At 49.1% G+C, this 19,454-nt stretch overlaps 1 protein-coding gene across 1 annotated transcript in view; it reads left to right on the top strand.

Moving 5' to 3' along the window:
- LOC126106525 (cytochrome P450 4g15-like) overlaps positions 1-19,251 on the top strand; it is an 80,421-nt gene extending 61,170 nt beyond the window's left edge. The window contains exons 6-7 of the mRNA XM_049912852.1: positions 4,005-4,205; positions 17,696-19,251. Coding sequence (XP_049768809.1) covers positions 4,005-4,205; positions 17,696-18,130 — 636 coding nt within the window. The 3' untranslated portion in view covers positions 18,131-19,251. The remainder of the gene's footprint in view (positions 1-4,004; positions 4,206-17,695) is intronic.
- Positions 19,252-19,454: the final 203 nt, after the last annotated feature.

The raw sequence follows: 19,454 nt of genomic DNA on the forward strand, positions 1-19,454 counted from the left end.
AAGACGACGAATTCTCGTCCTCCCATCGAATGTTCCCCAGTGTGTACTGGGTCCTCCGTTAGCTTGCCTCCATCCTACAGTACACGGTCCAAGGAGCTGTTTTTCCCAGGAAGACGACGAATTCTCGTCCTCCCATCGAATGTTCCCCAGTGTGTACTGGGTCCTCCGTTAGCTTGCCTCCATCCTACAGTACACGGTCCAAGGAGCTGTTTTTCCCAGGAAGACGACGAATTCTCGTCCTCCCATCGAATGTTCCCCAGTGTGTACTGGGTCCTCCGTTAGCTTGCCTCCATCCTACAGTACACGGTCCAAGGAGCTGTTTTTCCCAGGAAGACGACGAATTCTCGTCCTCCCATCGAATGTTCCCCAGTGTGTACTGGGTCCTCCGTTAGCTTGCCTCCATCCTACAGTACACGGTCCAAGGAGCTGTTTTTCCCAGGAAGACGACGAATTCTCGTCCTCCCATCGAATGTTCCCCAGTGTGTACTGGGTCCTCCGTTAGCTTGCCTCCATCCTACAGTACACGGTCCAAGGAGCTGTTTTTCCCAGGAAGACGACGAATTCTCGTCCTCCCATCGAATGTTCCCCAGTGTGTACTGGGTCCTCCGTTAGCTTGCCTCCATCCTACAGTACACGGTCCAAGGAGCTGTTTTTCCCAGGAAGACGACGAATTCTCGTCCTCCCATCGAATGTTCCCCAGTGTGTACTGGGTCCTCCGTTAGCTTGCCTCCATCCTACAGTACACGGTCCAAGGAGCTGTTTTTCCCAGGAAGACGACGAATTCTCGTCCTCCCATCGAATGTTCCCCAGTGTGTACTGGGTCCTCCGTTAGCTTGCCTCCATCCTACAGTACACGGTCCAAGGAGCTGTTTTTCCCAGGAAGACGACGAATTCTCGTCCTCCCATCGAATGTTCCCCAGTGTGTACTGGGTCCTCCGTTAGCTTGCCTCCATCCTACAGTACACGGTCCAAGGAGCTGTTTTTCCCAGGAAGACGACGAATTCTCGTCCTCCCATCGAATGTTCCCCAGTGTGTACTGGGTCCTCCGTTAGCTTGCCTCCATCCTACAGTACACGGTCCAAGGAGCTGTTTTTCCCAGGAAGACGACGAATTCTCGTCCTCCCATCGAATGTTCCCCAGTGTGTACTGGGTCCTCCGTTAGCTTGCCTCCATCCTACAGTACACGGTCCAAGGAGCTGTTTTTCCCAGGAAGACGACGAATTCTCGTCCTCCCATCGAATGTTCCCCAGTGTGTACTGGGTCCTCCGTTAGCTTGCCTCCATCCTACAGTACACGGTCCAAGGAGCTGTTTTTCCCAGGAAGACGACGAATTCTCGTCCTCCCATCGAATGTTCCCCAGTGTGTACTGGGTCCTCCGTTAGCTTGCCTCCATCCTACAGTACACGGTCCAAGGAGCTGTTTTTCCCAGGAAGACGACGAATTCTCGTCCTCCCATCGAATGTTCCCCAGTGTGTACTGGGTCCTCCGTTAGCTTGCCTCCATCCTACAGAACACGGTCCAAGGAGCTGTTTTTCCCAGGAAGACGACGAATTCTCGTCCTCCCATCGAATGTTCCCCAGTGTGTACTGGGTCCTCCGTTAGCTTGCCTCCATCCTACAGTACACGGTCCAAGGAGCTGTTTTTCCCAGGAAGACGACGAATTCTCGTCCTCCCATAGACATCATGAAACGCACTGCCACTGCAGCGACGTCCATTGCCCATTTCAGTCGTAGTTGCTGATGACGTGGAACATTGGCACATGGAAGGGTTGTCGATTGTGCAAGGCCATCGTTCGAAGTTTTCGGTGCACTGTGTGTTCAGACACACTTGTAATCTGTTCATCATTAACGTCTGATGCCAGATCCTTCACAGTTCGCCGCCTGTCGTGTTTTACCAGTCTGCCGAGTTCACGACGTCTGTAATGAGGGGTGTCTGGAAGTAGTTTCTCTTTGGTTTCGCCACGCGTTAAAGACACTCGCCGTAGCATTCCGCGAACACCCGGCAAGTCCTATAGTTTCAGAAAGCGTCGTGCAGCCCATCACAATCTGCTCTCGGTCAAACTCCGGTAGGTCGTGCGCCTTCCCCATTCTCCACACGGGCAGCACGTTCACTGCTACTACAGGCATCATGCGTGTGGCTGAAGAGCAGTCATTCCCCGCCAGGCGACGCTGCTATCGCCTGGGTAGGTCTACATCTGGCCCTTAAAATTGCTACACGAAGAAGAAATGCAGATGATAAACGGGTATTCATTGGACAAAATATATTATACTAGACCTGACATGTGATTACATTTTCACGCAATTTGGGTGCATAGATCCTGAGAAATCAGTACCCAGAACAACCACCTCCTTCCATAATAACGGCCTTGACACGCCTGGGCATTGAATCAAACACAGCTTGGATGGCGTGTACAGGTACAGGTGCCGATGCAGCTTCAACACGATACCACAGTTCATCAAGAGTAGTGACTGGCGTATTGTGACGAGCCAGTTGCTCGGCCACCATTGACCAGTCGTTTTCAGTTGGTGAGAGATCTGGAGAACGTGCTGGCCAGGGCAGCAGTCGAACATTTTCTGTATCCAGAAAGACCGGTACAGGACGTGCTACATGCGGTCGTGCAGTATCCTGCTGAAATGTGGGCTTTCGCAGGGATCGAATGAAGGGTAGAGCCACGGGTCGTAACACATCTGAAATGTAACGTCCACTGTTCAAAGTGTCGTCAATGCGAACAAAAGGTGACCGAGACGTGTAACCAATGGCACCCCATACCATCACGCCGGGTGATACGCCAGTATGGCGATGACGAATACAAGCTTCCAATGTGCGTTCACCGCGATGTCGCCAAACACGGATGCGACCATGATATGCTGTAAGGAACCTGGATTCATCTGAAAAAAATGACGTTTTGCCATTCGTGCACCCAGGTTCGTCGTTGAGTACACCATCGCACCGCTCCTGTCTGTGATGCAGCGTCAAGGGTAACCGCAGCCATGGTCTCCGAGCTGCAGCAAACGTCGTCGAACTGTTCGTGCAGATGGTTGTTGCCTTGCAATCGTCCCCATCTGTTGACTCAGGCATCGAGACGTGGCTGCACGATCCGTTACAGCCATGCGGATAAGATGCCTGTCATCTCGACTGCTAGTGATACGAGGCCGTTGGGATCCACCACGGCGTCCCGTATTACCCTCCTGAACCCACCGATTCCATATTCTGCTAACAGTCATTGGATCTCGAGCAACGCGGGCAGCAATTTCGCGTTACGATAAACTGCAATCGCGATAGGCTACAATCCGACCTTTATGAAAGTCGGAAAGCCGGCCGTGGTGGCCGTGCGGTTCTGGCGCTGCAGTCTGGAACCGCGGGACTGCTACGGTCGCAGGTTCGTATCCTGCCTCGGGCATGGATGTGTATGATCTCCTTAGGTTAGGTAGATTTAATTAGTTCTAAGTTCTAGGGGACTGATGACCTCAGATGTCGGGTCCCGTAGTGCTCAGAGCCATTTTTTTGAAAGTCGGAAATGTGATGGTACGCATTTCTCATCCTTACACGAGGCATCACAACAACGTTTCACCAGGCAACGACGGTCAACTGCTGTTTGTGTATGAGATATCGGTTGGAAACTTTCCTCATGTCAGCACGTTGTAGGTGTCGCCACCGGCGCCAACCTTGTGTGAATGCTCTGAAAAGCTAATCATTTGCATATCACTGGATCTTCTTCCTGTCGGTTAAATCTCGCGTCTGTAGCACGTCATGTTCGTGGTGTAGCAATTTTAATGGCTAGTAGTGTAGTTCGGTGGTTATAAATTTCTGTCTGATCAATGTTCACTTCCATATCGCGAGTAAATCTCGAACACCTGATGTATTTTAGAATAGTGATCTTCTTTTCTTGTGCGTGGGCAGCTTTCAGCCGCTTGTATGAGCAGTATTTCCTGCAGTAATGTCCATTCCTTGCTGTCGGCCTCCAGAAGAGACAGTGCACGAACGCTGACGCAATTACCTTGCAGATCATGAACGTGATAGTGGCCGGCAGCGAGGCCATGTCCGTGTCCATCAGCTTCGTGCTGGCAGTGCTGTCGCTACAGCCGGAGTGGCAGGATGCGGTCCACCAGGAGCTGAGGGCCGTCTTTGGCGAGGGCGACGAGTACCTGCGCCCGGCCAGCCTCGCAGACCTGACCGACCTCAGGGTGCTGGAGAGCGTCATCAAGGTGAGTCGAAACACTTTGCCTGCAGGGTGTAGTCGTAAGGCGTGCTATGAGACTCTTCCCTCTCAGCGCCGTATCTCCACCAGCGTAGTAGCACCGTATGCAGACTGAAGCCGCTGGTGAAAATTTGTTCCGAGGCCAGGAATTGAACCCAGTTCTCCCACTTGCTGGACAGGTGCGCCAGCCGCTAAGCCACCTTGCCGCAGCAGTTCGCACAACTGCACGCATCACCCTGGCACGCCTCCTTCGTCTATCCAAATTCTCATTGCCTAGGAAGCAGGAGGACCGGGTTCGATTCCCGGCCTTGGTGCAAACTTTCACCTGCTACTTCAGTTTCTATGCATAATACACAGCCGCGTGGAGTAGCCGCGCCGTCTAGGGGCGCCTTGCCACGGTTCACATGGCTCCCCCCTTTCGGAGGTTCGAGTCCTTCCTCGGGCTTGGGTGTGTGTGTTGTCCTAAGTGTAAGTTAGATTAAGTAGTGTAAGCCTACGGACCGATGACCTCAGCAGTTTGGTACCATAGGAACTTACCACAAATTTCCAATTTGCATAATACACGGAAGTTTTTTTTTGTGGTTTTAGGGCGCACAACTTCAATGGTCATTAGCGCCCAGACTACGTTAGGAATGCAACGCCAGGCACAAGTTTAAAACAGCAACTAAAAGGGAAAACATGATAAAAGACAGACTGACAGGCATAGGATTAAAAAAGAACCAGCATAATCAAAGGTCCTGAGAGAGGTTGGTCAAGTTGATAAAATGAAGAACGCGAGCAGCTGCTCGTGGGTCATCCGCTAAAATGGCGTCTAGACTACATGGCAGGCCAAGATCAAGACGCAGTGTGTTAAAATCCGGGCAGGACGTTAAAATGTGGCGGACCGTCAGCAATTGCCCACATGGGCAGAACGGCGCTGGCGCAGCCGTCAGCAAATGGCGATGCCTGAACCGGCAGTGTCCAATTCGTAACCGGGCCAAAACGACCTCCTCCCGCCGAGAAGGGCGTGAGGAGGACGTCCAAGCCGCGGGAAGAGGTTTCGAGGCCCGAAGCTTGTTGTCCGTAAGTGCAGCCCAATCGGCATGCCACAGCGATAAAATGCGCCGACAAATGACCCTGCTACAATCTGACGAAGGGACACAACAAGAAGCTGTCCGAGGCTGGAGGACCGCAGCCTCGGCCGCGGCATCTGCAGCTTCGTTCCCAGGGATACCGACATGGCCAGGAACCCACATAAAAGTAACCGGAGAACCGACGTCCACCAGCTTCTGAAGAGAGCGTTGGATCCGGTGTACGAGAGGGTGAACCGGATACGGATCACTGAGGCTCTGGACGGCGCTCAGGGAATCGGAGCAGATGACATAAGCAGAATGTCGGTGGCGGCAGATGTAAAGAACAGCCTGGTAGAGGTCAAAGAGCTCAGCTGTGAAGACCGAACAATGGCCATGGAGCCGGTATTTGAAACTTTGTGCCCCGACAATAAAAGAACACCCGACCCCGTCATTGGTCTTAGAGCCATCTGTATAAATGAAGGTCATATTAATGAACTTCGAACGAAGTGCGACAAAACGGGAGTGGTAGACCGAACCGGGGGTAACCTCCTTTGGGAGCGAGCTGAGGTCAAGGTGGACGCGAACCTGAGCCTGGAGCCAAGGTGGCGTGCGGCTCTCGCCCACTCGAAAGGTCGCAGGGAGTGAAAAATTAAGGTGTTGAAGGAGGCGACGAAAGCGAACTCCAGGGGGTAGCAGGGCAGAGACATACAACCCGTATTGACGGTCGAGAGAGTCGTCAAAAAAGGAACGATAAGACGGGTGGTCGGGCCGACAGGCATACCGACAAAGCAGTATATCGCACCGGTAGGTGAGTGGCAATTCACCAGCGTCAGCATGAAGACTCTCGACGGGACTAGTATAAAACGCTCCGATCGCAAGACGTAAACCCCGATGTTGTATGGAGTTGAGGCGGCGTACACTGCACCCACCAGGTTAGCCGAGAGCACAGTCTGCCTTCGGCAGGGCAACAGAGCGGACGCGTACGTGTTGACTTCGTGCGGCGCGCGAGCTCGCCTTGTTTACTTCCTGACGGCCGTTGCTTAAGTGCCGGCTTACCTTGTACGATCCATGGCGAACCGTTACCGTAAATCAACACTCCGATTTACTTTCTTCAACGATTATGCCCGACCCAAAGCGCTCGAGGTGGAGCGTTTTCTGCGAGAGGAAGTGAAGATCCCGGCGACCGATATTATCGGCATACATTTGTCCATCGTGAGCAGCACGGTCTATGTGAAAATCATTAACGACGCGGCGTGCGAACGCATACTACGTGAGACCAAACAGGGGCTCCGCTTCTGTCACGCTGATGGCAATGTGGGGGAGGTAACCGTCGACCACGCAGGCTTAGGTATGCGAACGATACGCATTTTCGAATTGCCATTCGAACTGCCAGCTGAGGAAGTCGTCGCGGCACTACGCCCATACGGCACAGTCCATGGCCACACTGCAGAGAAGTGGACACAATTTCGGACGTATCCTGTCCTAAACGGGGTCCGACAGGTCACCATAGATCTCCGAAGCCACGTCCCGTCCTACTTACAGATCGGCGGATGCCGTGCCATAATTATATACGATGGCCAGCCTCGGACCTGTTCCGGGTGCGGCAAAGAAGGCCACCTTAGATCCGAATGCCTACAACGGCGTATTACGCAACTTCCAGCTGCCGAAAAACCACCCACGTCGCAACCTACAGTGCTACCGGTGACCTATGCCGCTGCTCTGGCTTCTCCTACCACATTGCAACGTCACCCGGTCACCACAAACGACGCCACCAACGAGCCCGACCGGACACCGACGGAGAGCGCCTCGGACGACCCGCCGCCTCGGCCGGCCATTGACGCCGCTCCGAAGATGCCGGCGCAACCAGACGCTGACCCTGATCTCGGAAACACGATGGAGATCGACTCGCTCATCGTTCCTACAGCAGCCTTTCTGCCAGAACGACGCGACTCCCTTCCGTCGTCGGACACGGAGGGTCGCACAAGGAAACAACGTTCCCCGAAACGTCGCAAGCGAAGACGTCGCACCGTTTCCGGCCAAGAGGAGATGTTACAAGTCGAGGAGGACGTAACCGTCGACCAGCACGAGGCCTCAGAACCCGCTACTGCTGACGAAGACGTAATGAGCGCGGAGACATCTATCGGTGAGCCTGTGCCCCGTGCTGACGCTGAACTAAATCATGAACGTCCCACAGGCGACACTACACCACGCACAATTACAACATCTTCTGCAGACAAAATGGACGATACACCAGTTTCCGCTTCCACGGCGTGGCACGAGGAGGAGGTCGAGGAGCAGGAGCCGTTACGGGACCCTGCGCCGTCACGGCCGCACCACTAATCATACTCTCCCCAGACTCCCCTGCGGGCCAGCGGGATAACGTTCCGCTGCGACGCCCACACCCTTGCGCGGACGGCGGAGTGGAACAGCCTCCAGCAATCCGACACCAGGCCTACCGGATAGCAACCATCAACACCAACAACATCCGTTCCAGGGTGAAAATCCGCCTTATGCAGGAGATGTTCTGGGCTTCGGATATTGATTTCGCCCTTCTGCAGGAAGTTCACTTGGCTAGTCTCCCGGATATCAATGGCTATACCGCCCACGCCTCCGCGAGTGATCCTATGGGCCGCGGGGTGGCCATCTACGTCCGCCACGGGATTTCTGTGACCGATGTCGCCTTCCTTCCATCAGCTCGGGGCATGGCACTCACTGCCATGGGGACACGCATCATTAATGTCTACGCTCCCTCAGGCACCGACCGACGGCATGAAAGAGCCCAGTTTTATTCCGAGGAAATCGCTCCCCTGTTTTTAGGGCGTTATGACCATTGCCTACTAGGAGGTGACTTTAACTGCGTTCTGCATCCTAAAGATCAGATTCCCCACTATACTACATGCCAGGAGCTACGTATAGTGGTGCGAGACCTCCTGCTTCACGATACCTGGGAAGTACAACGCGGCGACCTTTCTGGCCATACCTTTCTTACAAGTCATTCCGTAAGCCGACTAGATAGGATATATGTCTCACAAACTCTTAGATCTGCGATACGGGGCGCCGAACGCTGGCCGCTGGCCTTTTCCGACCATTGCGCTTACATCTGTACGGTCCTCCTTCCGCCGCAATCAGTATGGCGCAGCCGTGCGCCATGGAAACTCAATACCTCACACTTGCATGACCTTTCGTGTCACCAACAAGTCACTGAAACGTGGACAGCCTGCGAACGACGCCTTCCCCGCTACCACTCGACATTGACATGGTGGTTGGACTGCGCCAAACCCGCGATCCGGAGGACACTGATGAGATACGGGAAGGACATGGCCGACTGGCATCGCACCACTGTTGACTTCTATTACGCGATTCTCCGAGATCTGGATGCTCAACCGCCAACCCCGGACAACCAGTTGGAACGGTAAAGAACTAAGGCGAAGATAATTGCGCTGGCACGCCGGAAACTGCAAGGGGTCGTGATCCGGACGCGGCGCCACGATCGCGCGGATTTAGAAATTCCATCCATGCATGATATAGTGTCCGACAAACGAAGGCGTCGTCGGCAGATCATCAGCACTCTGACCACGCCTCATGGAACGCAGGTGACCACTCAGAATGACATCGTCCGCACTTTCGTCGAGCACTACCGTCGTACTTATAGTGATGACGACGCTGAAACTGCAGCAGACGACTCCATTTTGAATTACGTCACGCGCACCCTCCCCCACACGGAGGCGGATGCTTTGACAGTGGCGGTAGACGAAGTCAACAACGCAATCGCCAAGGGGGCAGTCAACAGATCGCCCGGCATTGACGGCTTACCGATTGAGTTTTACCGTACCTTTCGGGACCTCATGGCCCCACGGTGGACGACTATGTATCAAGAACTGATGACATCTGACCAAGCAATCCCACCCGCCTTTGCTGAGGGCATCATTATACCAGTCCACAAACCAGCTCGTGGTTCGATGGTCACGAGTTACAGACCGCTCACCCTCCTCAATGCCGATTACAAGATTTTCGCGCGCTTGCTGGCAATGCGGCTCCGAACTACACTCCCTCATATCCTCTCGCCAGAGCAAACGACGCCTGGCGGACAGATTAACATACAGACTGCCACAGGGGAATGCCGCGACTTAATTGCGATAGCGGCGGCCTGCAGGCTCCGGGCAGCGGTCGTCGCTATAGACTTCGACAGCGCCTTCGATAAAGTGCGTCATCTTTTCCTGTTTTCGGTGGCAGCCCGAATGGGCATCCCCCCTCCGTTTCTCGACGTCATCCGGCGTCTTTACGACAGTGCTAGTTCACGTGTCCAAGTCAATGGACGTATAGCAGGGCCGGTACCTATCTGCCGTTCGATACGGCAGGGGTGCCCCCTCTCTACCCTCCTGTATGCTATTGCCCTTGAGCCCCTTATTGGGGGCTTGACGACCAAGCTCTCTGGCCTCACCCTACGCCAACACACTTTTCGCTGTCGGGCATATGCTGACGACCTCCTCCTCCTCATTCGCTCCGGTTCTGAGATTCGGGATGTCCTCGAATTGATTACCCGTTATGGGGCTGCCGCTGGCAGTGCCATGAATGTCGCTAAATCTTCTGCAATGCACATTGGACGAGGCCTCCAGGAGGGTGAAGTTGCACCACTGCCGCTTGTGCGGACTTTCCGGTACCTGGGCATTACCTTTACCCCCACGGTCACACGCACGGCGGCAACGAATTTCCGTCGCCTGTTACACGTCATCCGCAACGACGTCCGCCAGAACCTCTTGCGCCGCCAGGACACACTTCAACGGGTTGCGTTTATTAATCTTTATGTGGCATCAAAATTGGTTCACATCGCGCAAGTTCTCCCTCTGCCAACTGCAATTGGGCGCAACCTTCAGGCGGCTTTTGGCTATTATCTCACGGCTGGTTCAATTTTCAAAGTCCGTTATGAGACACTTACCCTGCCCTCACGGTATGGTGGCGTCGGGGTCGTCAATGTCCGTATGCGAGCTGCAGCCTTGTACATGAGTACCATGAGAAAACAGTGGATGGGCCAGGGTACATCTCTAACACGCAGCTTGCTTGAGGTCCTCCTACCTGCTTCCACCTCACCACCGGTGTCTGTCGGCCATATCGTGCCTCATTTGTCCCATATTTCGACCTTTTTCGTCGACTACAGTTACATACATACCAGTCTCCCAGATACACGCCCACCTAGGACTAAGGATTTTTACAGCCTGTTGCTGCGCTGTGTTCCCCGGAATGTGATGGAGACCAAACACCCCTCCATCCAGTGGCCCATGGTGTGGACTACCGTCCACCAGCCCTTCCTCCCTACGAACGTCCGGGCACTGTGGTATCACATAGTTAACAGGAAATTTGCCACGAAGCAGCGCCTGCACAACATTGGCTTGTCAGAATCCCCTCTTTGTCTCCTTTGCCAGCAACTGGACACTGATGAACACCGTCTGACATGCGCCTCATCGCGAGATGTATGGCGCTTCGTGCAGCAAATCATTGCCTGCTATCTCCGGGTGCCACCAGACACAGTCGAGCCTCGAATGTTTCTATACCCGGAAGACCGACATTTTCCCGCCGCCAAATGTCATGCTATTACGTGGGTCAAAGGGTGGGCGGTCGCTTATCTCTTTCATGAGGGACCTAAATCCCGCCTCGACTTCTGGACCTATTTACGAACAGCCCATGCAGCTCTCGAAAACACTCCACGTTACCGAACATTATTTGCTAACTATCTTCGAGCGGTCTTTGTTAGACCTCCACTGAGTTGGGGGGTGCCTGGCACAGAGGGCACCCACCCCTCCTCCCCCGGCGGTGTCTGAGTTTCAACCGCCGACGATCTATTCTACTTCTGACCTCCGCGGATGGGAGAGCGCGTCGCAGATTGCGCGAATTTTATTTCTTTTTGCTTTTCCCTTTTCCTTTCTTTTTCTTTACCCAGAATTTATATTTCATTTTCTCTTTCGCATATGTGTTCCCATAATTTCATGCTATTAGTGAATATTACAAAAACACATGCAAATCAATAAATAACAAAGCCTTCCACTACTGTTGATTCCTGTTTCTCCCACTTTCCTAAGCACCACAGGCTCGGTGGTGGTGAGGGGGACACTGTGGCCAGGCCTCAGGTTTCGACCCCTGCCCACTTTGCCCCCCGAGCCCCCACCGGTCCATAAATATAAAAAAGAAAAAAAGTGGTCAGCGCGACAGAATGTCACTCCTAAGAGCCCGGGTTCGATTCCCGGCTGCAAAAAAAAAAAAAAAAAAAAAAAAAAAAAAAAAAAAAAAAAAAAAAATCCCGACGTCGGCCGGTGTGTCGGCCAGCCTGGATGTGGTTTTTAGGCGCTTTTCCACATCCCGCTAGGTGAATACCGGGCTGGTCCCCACGTTCCGCCTCAGTTACGCGACTCGCAGACATCTGAACACGTTCGCACTATGGATTACACTCGACGCACACAGCTGGGGTACACTAATTCTGTCCCGGAGGGGGGGGGGGGGGCGGGTAGGGGGTGGCGGCAGGAAGGGCATCCGGCCACCCCTAAAACTAACCTTCCCAAATCCGTTCCTAGCCGTGCCGACCCTGCGGAACTGCGAGACAAGGCACCAGCAAAAGAAAGACAGAAGTATACACTGCACTACTAGCGCCATTGTTATGCGATTGGCGCGAAATTTCAATACACATCATCTTTAAGATATAGAAACACTGCTAACAACTTTCATTTACATCGCAAAACACCTCCTTGCGATTTCTTTTCTGTCGGTGTACACTGTATTCCGAAAGATATGGTCAGCATATGGACCCCAGGGGGCATCCGCTTGGTGCTGGCAGCTACTGACTGGTATTTCACTTTGCTGGTGGTAGGGTACGTGCAGAATAGACGTCGCTCCCCTTGTAATTTCGGCAAATATAGACACAGTGTGCGTGTATCGCCAGGCCTTAATAAAATCGTAGATGAAAATGAGACTTAAATATTTCGGGGAAAATTTAATTATAAATGTGGTACAGGACTTCCCCATTACGTGCAGTACTAAGGTGCTAATCCAGTGCCGGAGAGCCCTGGTAATAGTGACAATGTAGGGGGAAATAAGCTGGAGATATGAACTGAAGTTTGTGTTGGGGGGGGGGGGGAGGGAGGGCATTCGACTTGCGTAGTTTGTGCAGCAGTGTTGATCATAGTACTGCGATGGTGTAATGGTCAGCATTTGTGGCTAATAAGCAAGCTTCTAACATTATCGTACTTAATAAAAGTGTTTGTGTTTCGATCGAGTTCGGTTCACATAAACACTGGGAGAATAACTGACAGGGGACTGATGACCATAGATGTTAAGTCCCATAGTGCTCAGAGCCAATAACTGACGTAAGTCTATAAATATCTATTCAAAACCTTTTCGGTGTTGCCGTTAGTTGTTAGTCTATGCTAAATAGTCAAATATTTCCAGATGTTTGCGTAGTTGTATTAACAGTCAGTCCTACTCTGCATCTTTTGATTCTAGCACGATCTTCTTAGCTAACAACGTCATAAATACAGGGCTATTACAAATGATTGAAGCGATTTCATAAATTCACTGTAGCTCCATTCATTGACATATGGTCACGACACACTACAGATACGTAGAAAAACTCATGAAGTTTTGTTCGGCTGAAGCCGCACTTCAGGTTTCTGCCGTCAGAGCGCTCGAGAGCGCAGTGAGACAAAATGCCGACAGGAGCTGAGAAAGCGTATGTCGTGCTTGAAATGCACTCACATCAGTCAGTCATAACAGTGCAACGACACTTCAGGATGAAGTTCAACAAAGATCCACCAACTGCTAACTCCATTCGGCGATGGTATGCGCAGTTTAAAGCTTCTGGATGCCTCTGTAAGGGGAAATCAAAGGGTCGGCCTGCAGTGAGCGAAGAAACGGTTGAACGCATGCGGGCAAGTTTCACGCGTAGCCCGCGGAAAATTGGCTCATACCACAACTGGAGACCGACAGCGCCGACTTCATCTTTCAACAGGATGGTGCTCCACCGCACTTCCATCATGATGTTCGGAATTTCTTAAACAGGAGATTGGAAAACCGATGGATCGGTCGTGGGGGAGATCACGATCAGCAATTCATGTCATGGCCTCCACGCTCTCCCGACTTAATCCCATGCGATTTCTTTCTGTGGGGTTATGTGAAAGATTCAGTGTTTAAACCTCCTCTACCAAGAAACGTGCCAGAACTGCGATCTCGCATCAACGATGCTTTCGAACTCATTGATGGGGACATGCTGCGCCGAGTGTGGGAGGAACTTGATTATCGGCCTGATGTCTGCCGAATCACTAAAGGGGCACATATCGAACATTTGTGAATGCGTAAAAAAACTTTTTGAGTTTTTGTTACGTGTGTGCAAAGCATTTTGAAATATCTAAAATAATAAAGTTATTGTAGAGCTGTGAAATCGCTTCAATCATTTGTAATAACCCTGTATATAAGGAGCGGCGTCTCTCCCGTACAGATCGGGATACATTGCGCAGTAAAATCCTGTAGTTATACCGCACCATTGTTTCGTTAGGGATACTTGCTGTACATATCAAACAACAGCATTACTTTACTCGTGTTGTGCTCGAGGGAGCGATCTATGTGTTTATTCAGGAGAAGAAGAACATCTTAGCCGAGATCGCTATAAAGTACTTCATTGTGGATAACTGGTTTCGTGAAAACCAAGTTACCTTCTCTAGACTGTAATAAAATTACAAGAACTGCTAAAAACTGTTCTGCAAATAATGCAACATTAACACAGAGAAGAACTAAATGACATCATACCTTCATAAAGGTTACTGCAAACGTCGTGTGCCAGTTACACACAAAAACTTTCTACTGAATTTCCAGATACAATAAAAAAATGTTACCAGGGTTGGCGCGTCTAAATTAAAATTACTATGTACATAACTATTCGCCAAAATATCGTTCCTATAACATGTAATGCTTACCAGGGCGCCACAAGACAAACTGCCAATAGCCAGAGCGTGAGGCGAACTGGCCACAAGCACAACAGGTGTTGCTGTAGTACATAGGTTCTATAAGTAAAAGTCAAATATGTAATTTAAAAGCAACCCTGATTCTAAACAGACATGTATAAAAAATTTTGAAATGTTCGTAAACCATTTTCGATGATTCCTTCATGATAAAATACTGCTAAGAAATCTTATACGCCATATTTACGATACTTGCGTTACATTGTCGCAGAAATGCAAGTACCTTTTGTGGTGTAAGTGACAAACATAGGTACAAAAGAAATTTTTCTTAAAGTTAGACTGTATGCAAAAACATTTTTAGTTAGTTATTAAAATCAAAATACAGCCGTGTTCAGCCCAATATCTGAAGCTAGCGCAACCACTCATTAAAATTATACCATTGTATTGCAACGCATCGTATTCAGTGCAATGAAAAATTAGGCGATGTGGCAGCCTACATCAGCGCCATGAATACTTCGTAGGATACCAAAGGAGAACCGTCAAATCTAATTACAGACTGAGTACATGGACATCTGTAACTAAAGAATACTGAAAATAAAAAACCAAAACGCATTAGATTGCATTATATTAATATAAGCTGCGGACTAATATATAACTGAATGCCTATGAATGTAGTAATGTGGCTAACCATCTGTCATCATACATCAACCTACAAAAAAGGCTATCCACTGTGGATGGAAACTTCAATAACCCATAGGATTGCCACAGACCCGGAAAAAGACAAAATAATTAATAAAAGAACTCTTAGAGGCTTCCATTAATAAATCGTTTTATCACACCACCATAACTCGAGTTTTACGTGCAGTAGTGTACAATTGAAAGCACTGAAGAGCTAACCACTCTAAATGCCTAGCACCTATATGCATCAGGATAACTAGTCGATTCTGTAATACAATTTTGTCATATGATGACATGGTTGGAGACTGTGGCTGTTATTTGAAGACAAATGTTGTTTGTGTTGAGACTGCAACCAGCCACAAATTTATTTGAAGTTCCTTTACCCAAAAGGTACCGTTTCCGGTTTCGAATCATTACAATTCATCTTCAGACAGCTTTCATGCTTTCATTAGAACATGTGGTGCATTTTTTACTGATTAGTTGTCCTAAAATATAAATAATACATAATTGTAAGCACGCCACAGAGATGGTTGAGTTACAGATTTGCGTTGGGATGTGACTCACGTGAAATGCTGGTTTGGAGTACTTGTTTTAATAGTTTTCATCCAGCAGACGGCGTTCGTAGTTTTCGTCACATTCCCATTACTGCACACATAAGCTTGTATAATTGTGCGCTTCAGATTTGTCGCAGAATACGTTTCCACCATTTTCCTACCGTTGCACACGTAAATTTGTATCACTGAGCACTTTATATTAGTCGCAGAACAGACTTCTAACATATATCGCATGTTTTGATAGATACAAAGTGTTAAAGTGTTTACAAACATATGAGTGTCAAAGATGCTATGATGTATCGTGACATTATAAAGATGCTCCATATTTGGAAAAAGGTCATATATTCATTTATGTAACTGAAACGCCTTTTACACTAGTACAGAAAGACACTGAGTTTCTGAATATTAGAGTAAATACTGCTACACTAATTATAAAGATGCTCCAAGTAAATATATATATATATATTTCCATTATTTATTTACATTTATTTATTATTAATTATTATTTATTTACATTAGTTACATTATTTATTTACATTTAGCATTATGAGAATTGTAGTAACATTTAAATTTGCTACTTGAACTGCAGATAGGTGTAGGAATTTTATTTGCTTTGAAGGGTGGAAAATAATATTTGGAAATTTTTCAGGAAAGGGGTGTTAGCCAACTCAGTTTGTTCATTAAGGATATAGTCTGGGATGCTGTTTCTGCGTGAGTGTATTTCTATTTCTTCCAGCATATTCATAGTGGCTCCCTTTTATGCTAGGTGTAAAATTTTTAAGTTGTTCTCAATGTTTTTCACAGAATGGTTTTCTTCAGCAAAATGGACTGCAAATGCAGATTTGTTCAAGTTGCCAAGCCTTAAAGCATCAACGTGTTCTTTGTATCTAATTTTTAAACTTCAGCCTGTTTGTCCAATGTAGAATTTTGGGCATGAATCACATTTGAACTTGTATATTCCTGACTTAGTGTAGGGGCTCTTGGAGGTGTTTACATCATGGATTACTTTTTGTTGTAATTTATTATTTGTGGGAAAGTTGATTGTGATATTTTTCTTTTTAAATAAGTTCGCTATTTGGTATGATAGTGAGCCTATGTATGGGAGAGGAGCATATTTAGGTTTGGCTTCCGTGGTACACTGATTTGGTTGGGCATGTTGTGTGGATTGCTGTTAAGTGGATCTGTGGTTTTTGTTTGCATTTTGTTGTGGAGTTTTTCTATTATTATGCGTTTATATCCATTATTATGAGCAACTGTTTTAATTATATTGTTTTCATTTTGTTGGTCTGTGTCACTCATAGGTACTTTTTTAATTCGATGTACCACGGCTCTGAAATATGCCATTTTTTGTTGGTGGGGATGGTAAGCATCAGTGACCGATCTAACAACTGCGCCAGACACTTGTCGTCATACACAGGCGTTGCCGACCGCAGCGCCGAATTCTGCCTGTTTACATATCTCTGTATGTGAGTACACATGCCTATAACGGTTTCTTTGACGCTTCTGTGTACGAGGTGTAGTGGGTATAATTGCTGATATTTTTTTCGGTGACTCAGGACGGTGTACTCAACAACATTACGTCAGTATTTACTTCATTTACAGACTAATAATTACAGATAGGTATTAGGTGAAGTATGTTTTTAGGCTGGTTAGTACCTCCAGGTATGTGTGGCAAAAGCAAGACAGTAATGCTTATTTTCTCATGGAATCGGGGATGTTGAAGTGTGGACATGTGGATGCAATGTGGTAAATGTATACAGGCATAGTGTTGCTGTTGTGGCTATACAGAAAACATCAAGTCGTAAAGTTGGTGACGTCTTTGGGATGACTGGTCGACACGGAGAAAAAACAACCAACTCATTGGTGTCTGTACTTATATTAAGGTATCACATATAAAAATATCTGCACGTATACCCATTACAAAAAAAAAAAAAAAAAGATTCAAATTGCTCTGACCACTATGGGACTTCTGAGGTCATCAGTCCCCTAGAACTTAGAACTACTTAAACCTAACTAATCGAAGGACATCACACACATCCATGCCCGAGGCAGGATTCGAACCTGCGACCGTAGCGGTCACGCGGTTCCAGACTGTAGCGCCTAGAACCGCACGGCCACACTTGCTGGACTACCCATTAGACATTGTGTTTAACATACCTACAGTTTCAGACTTCAGTTACTTCCAGATCTAAGAAGTTTATTTGCTCCTCAACTCTTGGTGGGCACACACAGTATGAGTCCACATTTTGATTCTTTTCTTGGTGTGATCCATAGGAGACACTACGACTGTTCCCGGCGGTCCCGCTGATCCCTCGGGTGGCCTCGGAGGACCTCTGGCTGTCCAAGGGTCAGGTCCTGGTCCCTAAGGGCACCCTGCTCTTCCTGACGTCCTTCCTCACACACCGCCTGCCGGAATTCTTTCCGGACCCACTGAGGTTCGACCCTTCGCGCTTCCTCGAGGGCTGCGGAGGAAAGGAGCACGCGTGCAGCTACCTACCATTTGGGATGGGCCCGCGCAACTGCGTGGGCTACCAGTATGCCCGCCTGGAGCTGAAGGCCATGCTGGCAGATGTCCTGAGGCGCTTCCGCTTCCTGCCACACACCACCTGGGAGGACCTGGAAGGCGGCACGCTCTCTGTCACCCAGCACCCCGTCAAGCCGATCAGAGTTTCCTGCGTGCCTCTGGAGGGACCTGTCGCATGTGAATAGTATCCTTCATACTGATCGAACCAAGCTCTTCCTGACCAGTATCCTGAGGCACTACTCCCCCCTGCTGCACAGCTTTGAGGATATGAACGACGATGCACTCCCTGTCACCCTACACAATGTCAGTCTAATAAGCTACTGCTTCCATACCTCTGAATGCCATAGCATGTAAGAGCACCCTCAACACAATTTTGATCAAGGCACACATATGTTAAGGATGTTACCTACCAGTCGGCATTGATTTATATCATTAGGGCAAGTCTGACCTAAGTTTCTGGGATGCAATGGCTACTACGCCATACAAGTGATATAAATCAACGCTCTGGTAGACAATGGCTTTAATTTCTTTGTGTCTTGAGTCATAGTGTCTCCAGGATCAACATGGTGTCTGTTTCTTCAGAGACGTCTGAAAAAACAGACACCACATATACAATTCTGGCAATGACGGCCAATGATCCTTTCAGCGCAGATGCACACCAAGTGGGTATTCTTATGGGAATCAGCGAGGTGCCATGAGTAATGAGGCTAATGAGCAAGGGCGTGGGGTAAGTTGAGAATTTGGGGCTGATGGGAAACGTGCTACGTTAGTCTGTGTAGTTGTTCTGACCACTCTGTCTGGATGGTATAGTGGGCAGCCCGTCCGCCTAGGTTTCAATCCCAGTCCAGCACTAATTTTGTACTTGCCCGTTGATATAATTCAATGGGCACTGATAGCTAATGTCTATAATTCCTTGGCGCCTTGATTCAAATTGGCTGCAGGATCGAAATGGCCTCTGTTCTTTTGGACAAGTCCGAAAGAAGAGACACCACGCACTGGTCGACATTCCAATGTGGTTTCCATTCCTGCAACATATGTTTTGGGAGAATCTGGTGGTCAAGAAGCCGAACATGATCTTCCAAGCGTACCTGCATGAGTCCAGCACATAGTACCACCTTCCACACTGCTAGAGCTGGAAGTTATGCTGACAAAGATCCTGAGAAGTTTCCAAACTTACCTCACTGCTGCCAGAACAACCTGGAGTTCAATGGCCTATCTTCAGCTTACACACCATCTGCCTAATCAGTGTGTCCGTGTTACTGTCTCCAACAGTCCACGTCTAGTATTAGCCACCACAGTTGGACCCTTCATATATGAACTATAATATTGTGTGGTAATGAGCACTCAGTGTAACATGTATATGTGCAATTTTTAGCCACATACAAACTGGACAGTTTGGTCAACCAAAGATTCCACGCTTTTCAGCCGGTCATGTAGCACTGTTCTGCGCCCATTCTGCACCAGACATGTCGTATCTACTGCTGGTTCTCAGCTCAGTGTCCAGTCGCA

This window comes from Schistocerca cancellata, chromosome 10, assembly GCF_023864275.1.
Source record: "Schistocerca cancellata isolate TAMUIC-IGC-003103 chromosome 10, iqSchCanc2.1, whole genome shotgun sequence".
Classification (NCBI taxonomy): Eukaryota; Metazoa; Arthropoda; class Insecta; order Orthoptera; family Acrididae; genus Schistocerca; species Schistocerca cancellata.